Source organism: Panthera pardus, unplaced genomic scaffold, assembly GCF_024362965.1.
Source record: "Panthera pardus isolate Hobbes unplaced genomic scaffold, ASM2436296v1 HiC_scaffold_3, whole genome shotgun sequence".
Classification (NCBI taxonomy): Eukaryota; Metazoa; Chordata; class Mammalia; order Carnivora; family Felidae; genus Panthera; species Panthera pardus.
Genome location: NW_026526876.1, coordinates 45,689,697 through 45,702,911, shown reverse-complemented (window position 1 = coordinate 45,702,911; position 13,215 = coordinate 45,689,697). Strand labels below are relative to the sequence as shown.

The 13,215-nt window shown below is 37.4% G+C and overlaps 1 protein-coding gene across 1 annotated transcript in view; it reads left to right on the top strand.

Moving 5' to 3' along the window:
- HSF5 (heat shock transcription factor 5) overlaps positions 1–13,215 on the top strand; it is a 44,293-nt gene that overhangs the window by 8,488 nt on the left and 22,590 nt on the right. The window contains 2 exon segments of the mRNA XM_053892861.1: positions 9,709–9,806; positions 12,392–12,913. Of these exon segments, the coding sequence (XP_053748836.1) occupies positions 9,709–9,806; positions 12,392–12,913 (620 nt within the window).

The following is a 13,215-nucleotide window of genomic DNA, read 5'->3' as shown; positions in this document are numbered from 1 at the left end:
GAAGTTTTATATCTTCTAGTGAATAGTTTAGTTCAACATTTTAATGAACAGATTAGGCATTACTATCTAAATTATAATTTCAGCTGTGTTCCATGCATACATACAATACATATGCATATAGAGAGAGACAGTCTGTGTCTTCTTTACACTTGTTTTACATTCTGTAGCCCATCAACTGGATAATACCCTTACCTCCCTTCCCTTTACCAGTAAGTGTTTCCTTTCCTAAACTCCATCCAAACCCCCTTCCTCAAACTACTAAAGACTCAGAAGCTGTTGGGGAGTTTAAATTCAGAAGGCCTGCAGCAAGAGAAATGTAGAAATGTACTTGGCTTTCCAATTTGGAATTTTGGAGGCATTTTCCTATGGACATATTAGATATGGTGGTTAGGTTCTATATTACTATTAGTCCTACACTTATGGTACAGGTGGTTATAATCTGGTCTAGGAGCCAAATTAACTTATATGATGTTGTTTCTATGGGAACATGTATTTCAAGTTCCAGACAATCTTCTCAGAAACACCTAGTTCTAAATTTTTTGAGAACCACTTAAGTATCATTTACCAGAAAAGACTACAAATAGTTACTATTATTCATTCATTATAGAAATACTGTTTGTTAAATTATTATGATTTAGGATATGTTATTTAAAAAATATTTTATGTTAGCTTGGATGTAAAATTATAAGTTGAAAATTGTCAAATAAAGAAATAAACAGGTGAATAGATTAATTAATTGAAAATTATGTCCAAGAGTTCAAGGTAAGAGCTAGGAAACAGACATTAAAAGAACAGGTAAGTGCTGCTGATGTTTTGATAGTGTACAGTACATGTGAAATAGAATCTTGTGTTATCTGAATTTTTGTTTTGGGAACGTTGAAGTGACTATAAAGTTTCTGAGCTTCTGAAAATAAGTTTCATGATCTCATGATGATACCTACTACATAGACTAGGTCTATGCTATAATGTAATAAGCAAGACTGCTTTGAACATTCTAAAGTACTATATAAATAAAAAGTTGTATTGTTGGGGTGCCTGGGTGGCTCAGTTGGTTGAGCATCAACTCTTGGTTTCAGGTCGGGTCATGATCTCAGAGTTCATGAGATTGAGCCCCGCATCAGGCTCTGTGCTGGCAAGGTGGGGACTGCCTGGGATTCTCTCTCCTTCAGCGCCCCCCACCTCAAAAACACATAAATAAACTTTAAAAAAAAAAGGTTGTATTCGTAAGTAAAAGAGACCTACTATGGAAAAGAAAGTGCCATAAAAATACTGTAGAAGTATTTGACTCCTCCAAATTTTAGGTGAAGGAGGCAAAAAGTAGTGAGCAACTTAACCAGTAGTTAATGAGTACCTGTTTATGAAGAGCATTACAAATGACTTAACCAAAGTTAAATAGAATATCATTCTCAGAGGCAGGATAATGATCATTTTCAAACTCAGCTCTTGAAATAATAATGAAGTAACTAATTTTGGAATAATGGTCACACTTGAATCTTTTTGAAGTGAACTATATGATTTGAAGTTTGGATCAAATTTTAGTAAGCAGCAACAGCTGACTTCATTTAAAAATTCTATTGATAATAGAGGCTCCTGGGTTGGCTCAGTTGGTTGAGCATCCAACTTGGGCTCAGGTCATGATTTCCGGGTTTGTGGGTTTGAGCCCCACACCAGGCTCTGTGCTGACAGCTCAGAGCCTGGAGCCTGCTTCAGATTCTTTCTCTCTCTCTGTGTCTTCCTCTCTCCCTGTGTCTTCCTCTCTCTCTGCCCTCCCCCTCTCACACTCTGTCTGTGTCTCTGTCTCTCAAGAAAATAAATAAACATTAAAAATTTTTAAAAATTATATTGTTAATAAACTTGAATCTGGTCTTCAAATATTATAGTCTGTAAAGTTTGAATTTTGTAGTATTTTATAAATTAATTTCTTTAGTAAAGCCAAACATTGAGACTAGAACATTGCTGTCCAACTGACTCAGAATGACTCATCTGAATCATTTCTTACATTTGTCATTCCTCTCTTGAAGTGCTTATTTTCTTTGCCTAGTTGATGACATTTTTTCCACTCTTATCATCGCTTCAAAGACAAAATGTTGTAGATCCAGTATTGATTGACTCTTTTTAGTCTTGTCCTATCTTAGATTCATTTCTTTCTTTTGATATTATTTTCGTAGCATGCTACTGTAATTTAATTTCCTTTTTAAAAAAGTTTTTATTTACTTATTTTGAGAGACAGAGAGAAAAAAAGTGTGAGTGGGAAAGGGGCAGAGAGAGAGGAGAGAGAGAGAGAATGCCAAGCAAGTTCCACACTGAACTGTCAGCAGGGAGCCCAACTTGGGGCTTGAACTCATGAAGTGCAAGATCATAATCTGAGCAGAAGTCAGATGCTTAACCTGCTGAGCCACCCAGGTGCCCCAGTTTCCCTTTTGTATACAAAACTTTTAGACCTTTTTATTTTTTATTTTATATTTTTAATTAAAAAATTTTTTTAATGTTTATTTTTGAGAGAGACAGAAACAGAGCAGAGTTGGGGGAGGGGCAGAAAGGTGTCGGGGAGACACAGAATCCAAAGCAGGCTCCAGGCCCAGAGCTGTCAGCACAAAGAGCCTGACATGGGGCTCGAACTCATGAGCTGTGAGATCATGACCTGAGCCAAAGTTGGACACTTAACTGACAGAGCCACCCAGGTGCCCCATATATTTTTAATTTTTTTAAAGCAAGCTCTACACCCAGTGTGGGGCTTGAACTCATGATCCTGAGATCAAGGGTCATGTACGTGCTTCACCGGCCAAGCCAGCCAGGTGCCCCTAGATCTTTTTATTGTATTAATTCTCTACATATCTGAACATACATAATAATATTGATTGATTGATTGATTGATTGATTCATCCATCCATTCATTCATTCATTCATTTTTAAGTAGGCTCCACGCTCATCTCAATGTGGGCTTGAACTCATGACACTGAGATCAAGAGTCACATGCTCCACTGACTGAATCAGCCAGGTGCCCCCAAAATATTCATATTTATCTAGAGGCCTATATTGAGGAATGTTTTCCTTTAACTAATGTTATAATGCTGAATTGACCCAAAGTCAGTTTTGCATTGTTTTTAAAGTTAAGTTTTAAACTTAAAGCAGTGATGAGCAATTTGTAGCTGCCCTTCACCTCATTTCTTTTCTTTATTTTTGAGGGAGAGAGGAAGACACAGAATCTGAGTCAGGCTCCAGGCTCTGAGCTGTCAGCACAGAGCCCTATGTGGGGCTCAAACTCACGAACTGGGAGATCATGACCTCATAACCGATGAGCCACCCAGGCGCCCCAAAAGAATAAAATATTTTAAAAGCTATCTTTCAAAAGACCCTACATATTAACATCTTAAAGGTTAAATACAGTCATTTGTAAGAATATACAACTTCCTCTGCAAGGTGCCTATGATATTTTATTTTTTATTGAAAAAATAAATATTGTATCATTATTTTTTTTTTTGAATTGAATCTTGGGCAAAAAGAATTGCTTATTATTGTTTTAAAGTATATTTAAATTCTAAAGAATTTATTTTTTCTATTCTATATAATGTACATGACAAATATAGAACTGAAGTTATAAGAGCTTTCCAATGCTCTTATTCTTGTGGTCAAGCCTTTATTGTCCGTTTCTTTGAAAAGGTTTGATTTTCTTCTTATGGAAAGAGGAAGTTCTCTTTAGCTGCCAGAAGAAACTAAGCAAAAGCACAATTATATTTGTCTTTCTTTTTATTGAGGTAAAATGTAAATAATGTAGAATTTACCATTTTAAACTTTTTTTTTTTTTTTTTTTTTTTTTTAAATTTATTTTTGGGACAGAGAGAGACAGAGCATGAACGGGGGAGGGTCAGAGAGAGAAGGAGACACAGAATCGGAAACAGGCTCCAGGCTCCGAGCCATCAGCCCAGAGCCTGACGCGGGGCTCGAACTCACGGGCCGCGAGATCGTGACCTGGCTGAAGTCGGACGCTTAACCGACTGCGCCACCCAGGCGCCCCTAAACATTTTTAAGTCTACAGTTTTGTGGCATTAAATACAATCACATTGTTATACTAGCATTATCACCTTCCATCTCCAGGACTTTTTCATCTTCTCCAGCTGAGACTCCATACTGTTAAACACTAATATCATATTCCCTTCTTCCTCTAGCTCCTGGCAACCACCATTCTACTTTCTGTCTATGAACTTGACAACTCTCTGACACTCATCTAAGAAGAATCATACAGTGGTGCCTGGGTGGCTCAGTCAGTTGAGCATCTGACTCTTGATTTCAGCTCATGTCATGATCCCAGGGTAATGGGATCGATCCCCACGTCTGGCTCCACACTCAGTGTGGAGAGACTTAAGATTCTCTCTCTTCCTCTGCCCCTCTCCCCCAGTTTTGTGCTCTCCCCTTCCTAAAAAAGAAAAATAATTTAAAAAAAAGAATCATACAATATTTGCCCTTTTGAGATTGGCTTATTTCACTAAGCATACTGTTTTCAAGATTCATCGATATTTTTACATGGGCCAAAATTTCCTTATTTAAAAAAATTTTTTTAATGTTTACTTATTTTTGAGAGAGAGAGAGAGACAGAGTGTGAGCAGGGGCAGGGGAGGGGCAGAGAGAGAGGGAGAGACACAGAACTCGAAGTGGGCTCCAGGCTCCATGCTGGACTGAGCCACCCAGGCATCCCTAAAATTTCCTGATTTTTTAATGCTGAATAATTTTCCATTGTATGTATATACCACATTTTGTTTATCCATTGATCTGTTGGTAGACATTGGGTTGCTTCCACTTTTTGGCTATTGTGAACAATACTGTGAATATGGGTGCACAAATATTAGTTTGAGTGCCTGCTTTCACTTTTTTTGGGTATATTCCCAGAAGACCTTTACCTTACTATAAATGAGGAAGTGTTGGGGTCCTAGATATATAGTAACTTATCTTGAAACTAAATTTACTATTAGGATGTTTTTCCTGCTGAGCATTTATATTGAGAATTTTCTCACTGCTGACACTACTATTCTGGAGTAGATTCAAGTCCAAAACATTTTAATTATATATTTGAATAACCTCCATAGGATAAACAAGTATGAACTTGTTTTCCTTACCTTTAGTAGGAGTGAAAATTTTTACTTTTGGATAATTTTTAGTAATCCTGAATTTTTCTAATTACCAGAATTCTTTTAAAAATGTCATTAACTATTATATTTATATCTGAAATAGAATTCTTTTTTTTTTTAAGTTTTATTATTTATTTTGGGAGAGAGAGAGAGAGAGAGAGAGGGAGAGAGAGAATCCCAAGTAGGCTCTGCATTGGAAGTAAGGAACCCGACGTGGGGCTCAATCTCATGAACCATGAGATCGTGAGTGGGAAGCTTAACCAACTGAGCCACCCAGGCGCCCCTGAAATAGAATTCTGTCCATTATTTCCAGTTTTATATTCTACATGCAATTTAATACCTTAAGTGAACAATGCCTTCAGGAAGATAGTGGAAGTTCTTTATGCAGATGAATGTACCTTAGGACATAGTGATAAATTCAGTTTTATAAATGTCAGTGCTTTCACAATGCTTTCATAATACACACTAGGTTAATTTTTCATGTACTAAGCACACAGTTGCTGTTCTATAGCTAAGTTTTTCATATTCTGTAAGCTAACTAGTATCTTACTTTGTTCTATTTTGTTGATTATACAAAATGGGATTGCACTGGTAAGGAAATAGCCATTGAGGAATCTTTTTGGATTATCTATTCATGTTCCCCTTTTCTTCATGCAGGTAACTTTCTACTTTCCATTTGTTACTGGACACTTAAAAGGATAGTATCCATTTTGCTGTTTCCTTAGATAATAAATCAGCTATCAACTATATACTAATATATTCTCTATTGTATATTTTACTTTATTTATCCAATAAATTTTACTATTATTATTTTTAATGTTTATTCATTTTTGAGAGAGAGACACACAGTGTGAGTGGGGAGGGGCAGAGAGAGAGGGAGACACAGAACTCGAAGCAGGCTCCAGGCTCTGAGCTGTCTGCTCAGATGTAGGGCTTGAACTCATGAACTATGAAATCATTACTTGAGCTGAAGTTGGACACTCAACCAACTGAGCCACCCAGGTGCTCCTTATTATTATCATTTTTAATGTTTTTAATTTTGAGAGGGAGAGCATGTGTGCATTCAGGGGAAGGACAGAGAGACAGGGGGACAGAGGATCTGAAGCAGGCTCTGTGCTGACATCAGACAGCCTGAGGAGGGGCTTGAACTCACAAACCAGAGATTAGGACCTGAGCTGAAGTCGGACACTTAACTGACTCAGCCACCCAGGAGCCCCCAAGAGATTTATTTTAATGTACACTTTAACAACTATTCAAAATATGTAAGCAATGGAATCAGAGCAGTATTAGCAAAGTAAACCTAATACCTTTCATTGTTTTATTTGTAATGAAAACACTATTTTATGGTACCCTGAAGGGTAAATACTGCAGCTCCTGACTGAGTGTTTTCCTGCCACTAGGGGGCTAGGTTTTCCTTAGCTGTTAAAACTCTAGAAAAAAGTCCCACTTTTTTTTCAGAGTTTTGGCAAACCCTACAGATGCTTCCTTGGTGTTTTCCTTTTGGATTTAAGTTATTTCCCAGGATGTTTGAAAGCATAAATATCCTGGGAAATCAAATTCAAATCCATAACATTGAAATTATATACTTGAATAATCTTCAAAGGTTAAAGTGTAAGAACCTGTTTGCCTAACCTATATTGGAAGTGATAAGAATATGAATTTTATATGGCCATCTTAGTCATGTCTGGCTTTTTAAATCACTGGAACTGTTAAAATGATGTAATTCAGAAAACATCAACCCTTACATGTGTACTAGAACTAGAATTCTGTCCATTATTTCAGGTTTTTCCTTCCATGTGCAAGATTTAATGGCTTAAACTGCATAAGATACTAGAAAATATTTATTTTTAGCATACCTTTATGAACTTCTGACATTTAAAAATTTTTTTCATGTTTATTATTTTGAGGGGGAGGAAGGGCAGAGAGAGAGGGAGACACAGAAACCAAAACAGGCTCCAGGCTCTGAGCTGTCAGCACAGAGTCCTACATGGAGCTTGAACTCATGGACTGTGAGATCATGTCCTGAGCCAAGGTCGAACACTTAACCAACTGAGCCACCCAGGTACCCCCGAACTTCTGACATTTTAAAAATCAGTAGTCAATAATAGATAAGTTGGGAAACATTGCAATGAATTTTTATAACACTTAGGCTGATTTACTTTCAAAGATTATAGAATAAGTTTTTTTTAAGTAATTTTATTAGCATATACAAAATATGAAAAATGTGGACATAAAAGTAGAAAGCTGCCATCTTATAACAAAGACAAAAACATTCATCAAATGGAGTTCTAGTAAAATTAAAGTGTTACATTTTAGGAAGAAGAAAAGATTTGGGAAGTATTGTGGTACACTAAAGAGCATGTGGGGGCACCTGGGTGGCTCAGTTGGTTAAGAGTCCAACTCTTCATTTTGGCTCAGGTCTTGATCTCATGGTTGTGGGACTGGTGCTGGGTGTGGAACCTGCTTGGGATTCTCTCTCTCTCCCTCTCCCTCTGCCCCTCCCCTGCTCTCACACTCTCTCTCTCTCTCAAAAAAAAAAAAAAAAAAAAAAAAAGAAAAGAAAAAGAAAAAAGAAAAAAAAGCTTGGGCTTTGGAGTTTGATGCTGACCCTGTCAATATCAGCTTTGTGACTTTCAGCAAATTATTTAACATCTCTAAGCTTTAGTTTCCTTATTTTTGTAAAGTAATGTTAATACCTCATTCAATTGTTGTTTGGATTAAATGAAGCAATATATGTAAAGCACCTACTACTGTGCCTGGAACATGGTAGGCGCTCAATAAATGTCATCCTCTGTTTAATCCAAAGATGTGATGTGTTATAACTGATTCTCATTCATTCTGGAGAGTCTCTCTCTGGAAAAGAGGAAACTCAACCTATTATTAAGACTGCATCTGCCTGGGTGGCTCAGTCGGTTGAGCGTCCAGCTTCAGCTCAGGTCACGATCTCGCGGTCCGTGAGTTTGAGGCCCGCGTCGGGCTCTGGGCTGATGGCTCAGAGCCTGGAGCCTGCTTCCGATTCTGTGTCTTCCTCTCTCTCTGCCCCTCCCCCGTTCATGCTCTGTCTCTCTCTGTCTCAAAAATAAATAAACGTTAAAAAAAAATTAAAAGAAAAAAGACTGCATCTGTGGGGCACCTGGGTGGCTCAGTTGGTTAAGCATCCAACTTTTTGGCTCAGGTCATGATCTCACGGTTCATGGGTTTGAACCCCATATCGGGGTCTGTGCTGACATCTCAGAGCCTGGAGCCTGCTTCAGGTTCTGTGTCCCCTCTCTCTCTGCCCCTCCCTCACTCACACTCTGTCTCTCTCTCAAAAATAAATAAACATTTAAAAAAAGAAAAAAGAAAGACTGCATCTGTAAGTGTAACTATCCCAATACAAAGAGTTCAATCTTTTTATGGTATCCTAACTGTAAAGAGAAAACTAGGAAAACCTACTTTTTTAGTTAAAATAATGGCATTAGCTATTTATTTTTTGATTGCTTACTGTATTCCAGTACTATTCTAAGTGCTTTATGCCTATTAGCTCATTCATTCCTCACAAGAAACATACTAGGGTATGTACTATTATTACCCCCATTTTAATAAGATGCAGAAACTGAGGCCCAAAGAGATTAACCTTGCTCAAGTTTATGTAGCAATTAAGATTTTGGTCTTGGATCCAAATTCTTAGTAATTTCTTTAAGTGGTTAAAACATGTTTGCCTGGATTTTACTGGATGCGTTATATAATGGTAAGAACATTTGGACAGTATTTCACTTATTTTATCCTTAAAATCACACCCTCCTCCCAATGTTTGTTACTATTAAAATATTTGAAACAATTATTTTGGAATTCCAAACATGTTCTGATATTTTCAGTAAAATGAAATTTTTTTTAATGTTTATTTTTGAGAGAGACAGAAACAGAGCTTGAATGGGGGAGAGGCAGAGAGAGAGGGAGACAGAATCCGAAGCATGTTGCAGGCTCCGAGCTGTCAGCACAGAGCCCGATGCAGGGCTCGAATCCATGGACGGTGAGATCATGACCTGAGCCAAAGTCAGATGCCCAACCAACTGAGCCACCCAGGCACCCCTTCAGCAAAATGAAATTACATTCAATAAGAATAAATATTTGGTTAGAAAGGTGACAAAATGTTTAGGTGCCAGAGAAATCATTTAGAAAAGTAGACATGACCCTTTAAAATGACTTAAAAAATTTTTTTTAAGTTTGTTTATTTTAAGAGAGCGAGTACAAGCAGGGGAGGGTCAGAGAGAAGGAGAGACAGAATCCCAAGCAGGCCCTGCATCATCAGCACCAAGCCTGATGCTGGGCTTGAACTCATGAACCATGAGATCATGACCTGAGCCAAGATTAAGAGTCAGACGCTTAGCTGCACCACCCAGGCGCCCCTAAAATGACTTTTTAAATTGGTTAATTACCATGTTGTTGTCAACAAATAATAGCACCTGATTGTACTAAATCTAATTTTATTGCATCCCCAAAGGAAAACGTTTGGAATTTTTCTTTCCAAGTTGAAAGGGGAGTGCTTTAAATGCTACACAGGTTAACTTGGTTGATGCCTCTTTTCTGTTTGAATTTGTCCCAGCTGTACTACAGTGCTGCTCTCCTTCTACCCACATGGACGCTCTAAGTAGTTGTGTGACTCCCACTGCCTCTTCCTATGCACACTGCAACTACTTCCAGGTAATATTCTTGGAACAATGGACACACTCTGTACTTCACGTGTAATACGATTGACCTTGCACAGTTTTAAAGTGTAATTTTATCTGAACAAGTAGCCAGAGGTAAGCTGTGGATTATGGCTTCAGTTTTCTCAATTCTAAAAAAAGGGAGTTGATATGAATGGTGTCTGAGGATTCTTCTAGGCCTGCACTGTCCAAAACAGTAGGCACTAGCTACATGTGGCTGTTTAAATTTAAATTAATTAAAACTAAATAAAATCTACAATTCATTTCTAGTGCTCAAAGTCTCATGGCCAGTGGCTACCAAATTGTACAGCAGAGATAGCATTTTCATCATTGCTGAAAATTAGTTTGAACATTGCTGTTCTAGGCTCTTCTATGGTAAAATGAATACCAGGTAAATTTTAAAAGTGTATGTCACTATTAACAGATTCTTCCAAGATAGTACAGATAATTACTTTTTTTTTAATGAGAAAGGAAAAATGAAATAAAAAATGAGAAATTTAAGTGGTGATCCCCTTTTGCCCCCATATTGTACACACTATATTTTAATTATTTTCTGATTATTTATTGTTAAGCAATTGCATTGATTTAAGTGTTTTAGACTGCTATTTCTAGGATAAGCTAAGTTCCATGCTTTGTCTTTTTATGCTATAATTGCTTAAAGATTGGAATTATGTGTTTGCCTTTGATATCATCCAGTTGAGGTAGCTTCTGTGTTAACTGACTGAGCCACCCAGGCACCCCTATAGCTTCTGTTTTAAATGCTTATTTATTTTTGAGACAGAGAGAGAGAGAGAGAGAGCGCATGTATGTGTGCACAAGCGGGAGAGGGGCAGAGAGAGAGGGAGACACAGAAACTGAAGCAGGCTCCAGGGACCGAGCTGTCAGTGCAGAGCCTGACATGAGGCTCGATGCGGGGCTTGAACCCACGAACTGTGAGATCATGATCTGAGCTGAAGTCAGATGCTTAATCGACTGAGCCACCCAGGCGTCCCTGAGATAGCTTCTGTTTTTAAGAGAATATCTTACTAGTGGCATTCCAGTATGTAAAGGAACATTACTTTTTTGTGTTTGTTTTTTTTTTTTTGACAAAGCTACGTAGGAAGTCAGATTGTTGTTCAAAGAGTATAGAATCAGATCAGATGGACTTAGTTGGATATTTTTAAAGGCAGGTACCATCGGGCATGATAGTCCAGTCTGTTCATCTTCACTAGAGGGACATATCTGTCCCACAAATTAGATGTTTTTGTTTGTGGATCCAGATGCTCTCTCCCTTGGATCATGCTGGAGATTCTCTGACAGTACTTATGTCTTGATTATGTTTATGTTTTAAATAAATTTTTAAAAATATCTTTAGAAGACCTTTTCTTACTACAAAGACAATACATGTTACAGGAAAATAAAGATAGGTAGACATAAAATTTTTTAAATGGAAAAAACGTGTTTTAGGTGTCATTCTGGAATTAAAGGATTTGGTTGGATTGCAGATATTGGTGAGAGTGTGCATGCATGGTCAGGATAGCATAATGGTTAGGAGCAAGAGCTCTTGAGCTAGGCAACCTATGTTTGAAACTTGGATATGTCAGTTATTTCATTGTGACTTTGGGTAAATTACAGAGTTTCTCTGAACTTCAATTTCATCATTTGGAAATGGAGATGATCACATTTTATAGACCTCTTAAGAGGAATACTGTATATGAAGTACTTTGCATGTGCTTGGCACATAGTAAGAACTCAATAAATGGTGCTATTGGCTACAGTAAAGTGGCTTGATGCTTACACCATTTAAATTTACATTATTTGGCATTAATGTCCTTTGAATAATTGACACAGTCTTTGTAGTGTGTTTGGCAATATCAACCCATTACATGTTTTATTTAGTTGTTACTCTTTAGTATTTACGTTCATAGCTTGAGATTATTTATCACTAAACATGTAATTGTATGTCTACTCTGTGCAAAGTACTAGGTATAAGAGAATGCATCTTAAAGGTATAAAGGATACATCTAAAAGTGACAGCTATTTTTAATCTATTGTTTTATTATTAAAAATAAACAATCTCAGGAACCAAAGGACATTTGATATTCCATCCATTTTTTCCCAGATCATTTGGAACAGAATATCAGTACCTCCCCCTGAATGTATAGAAGCATTGGTGGACTTGTGAGCATCCTGTGTTTGAAATTTCACTACTACATTCCTAAAACAGTATATGATAGATACAAGTGATGTTTTTGTCTGTCAACTTTTATGGAAGAATTTGGTATATAGACATTTTATCAGCAAATAGGTATTTGAGTACTATAGCTTTTTGATTTTGTATACTTTAACGCTGAAAATTATTGGTCCTTTCCAGTATTGAACTTGGCATAGTGGTCGACATCTATTAGTTGCTAAGTAAATGTTAACAATAGAATTGCAGCTACCATTGCTGAAAAGTTGATTGGTGTTCATGTTGTTTCAGTGAGCTTTAGTTAAATTTAATCTATTTGTTTAACACTTATGAGCCTAAACACTGTTGCTTTCCTCCTTAATCTCATATTCAATTTTCTATCCAAACAGTCCTATTTTCTCTTTTCCCAGAATCCTCCAATGCAATCCTCCTATCCAGTTGAATTTCTGCCTTCTAATTGGCCTTGCAGTACTACTGATGAAAATAAAAAGACAGAAGTAAACCTAGAGGCTGTTTTTCAGATAGTAGATGAGTTGCATTCCTCCCCTAAATTGGAGATGGTGAAGGTGGAGCCTGTTGAGAATCAGTGCCCAACATCTCAGTCTAACAGAGGCCAGCATATCGTAGCTAATTCAAACAACAGCAATCCATCTTCCACAAGTCAGGCTAGCCAGCTGGAGCCACTTACTCCTGTAGGCTCAGACATTACATCTTTTGTAGTCGGAACAGAACAAGCAATTACCTGCTCTCTACCACAGTCACCTGAGTACATCTATACCATCCACACAGCTCAGCCTGTTGAAAATACTACAGTGCAGGAATCTGCAGCCATCCAACAAGCTCATGTCAAACTGAAGGAGCAGCTAAGTCATAATCCATCTCCATCTTCGGTAGTATTTGTGCAAGAAGGGCTACCATTCAGCACACACCAGGTAAGGGGGCAAAGAAAAAATCCTAATAAAGCTCAAAGTACCTAGTGCTTCTTGCTATAAACTGGTCTAGTGGAGAGTTTGTCCACCTTTAATTTGGGTTTAATACTGGTTCATTATGCTTTCCAGAAGGATCATGTCCCAGTGATTCTGCACAAAAAATTCAGAAGTAACCTTAAGCCCCAGACGTGTTCTTACTATGTTATGGTCTGAAGTCAGCCTCTAGAGAGGCAGTCTGAGCATTGTGGTATAAAACTTACTTTCATGTTAAAAGCATCCCTTGAGTTTTGCTTCCTATCTTAATT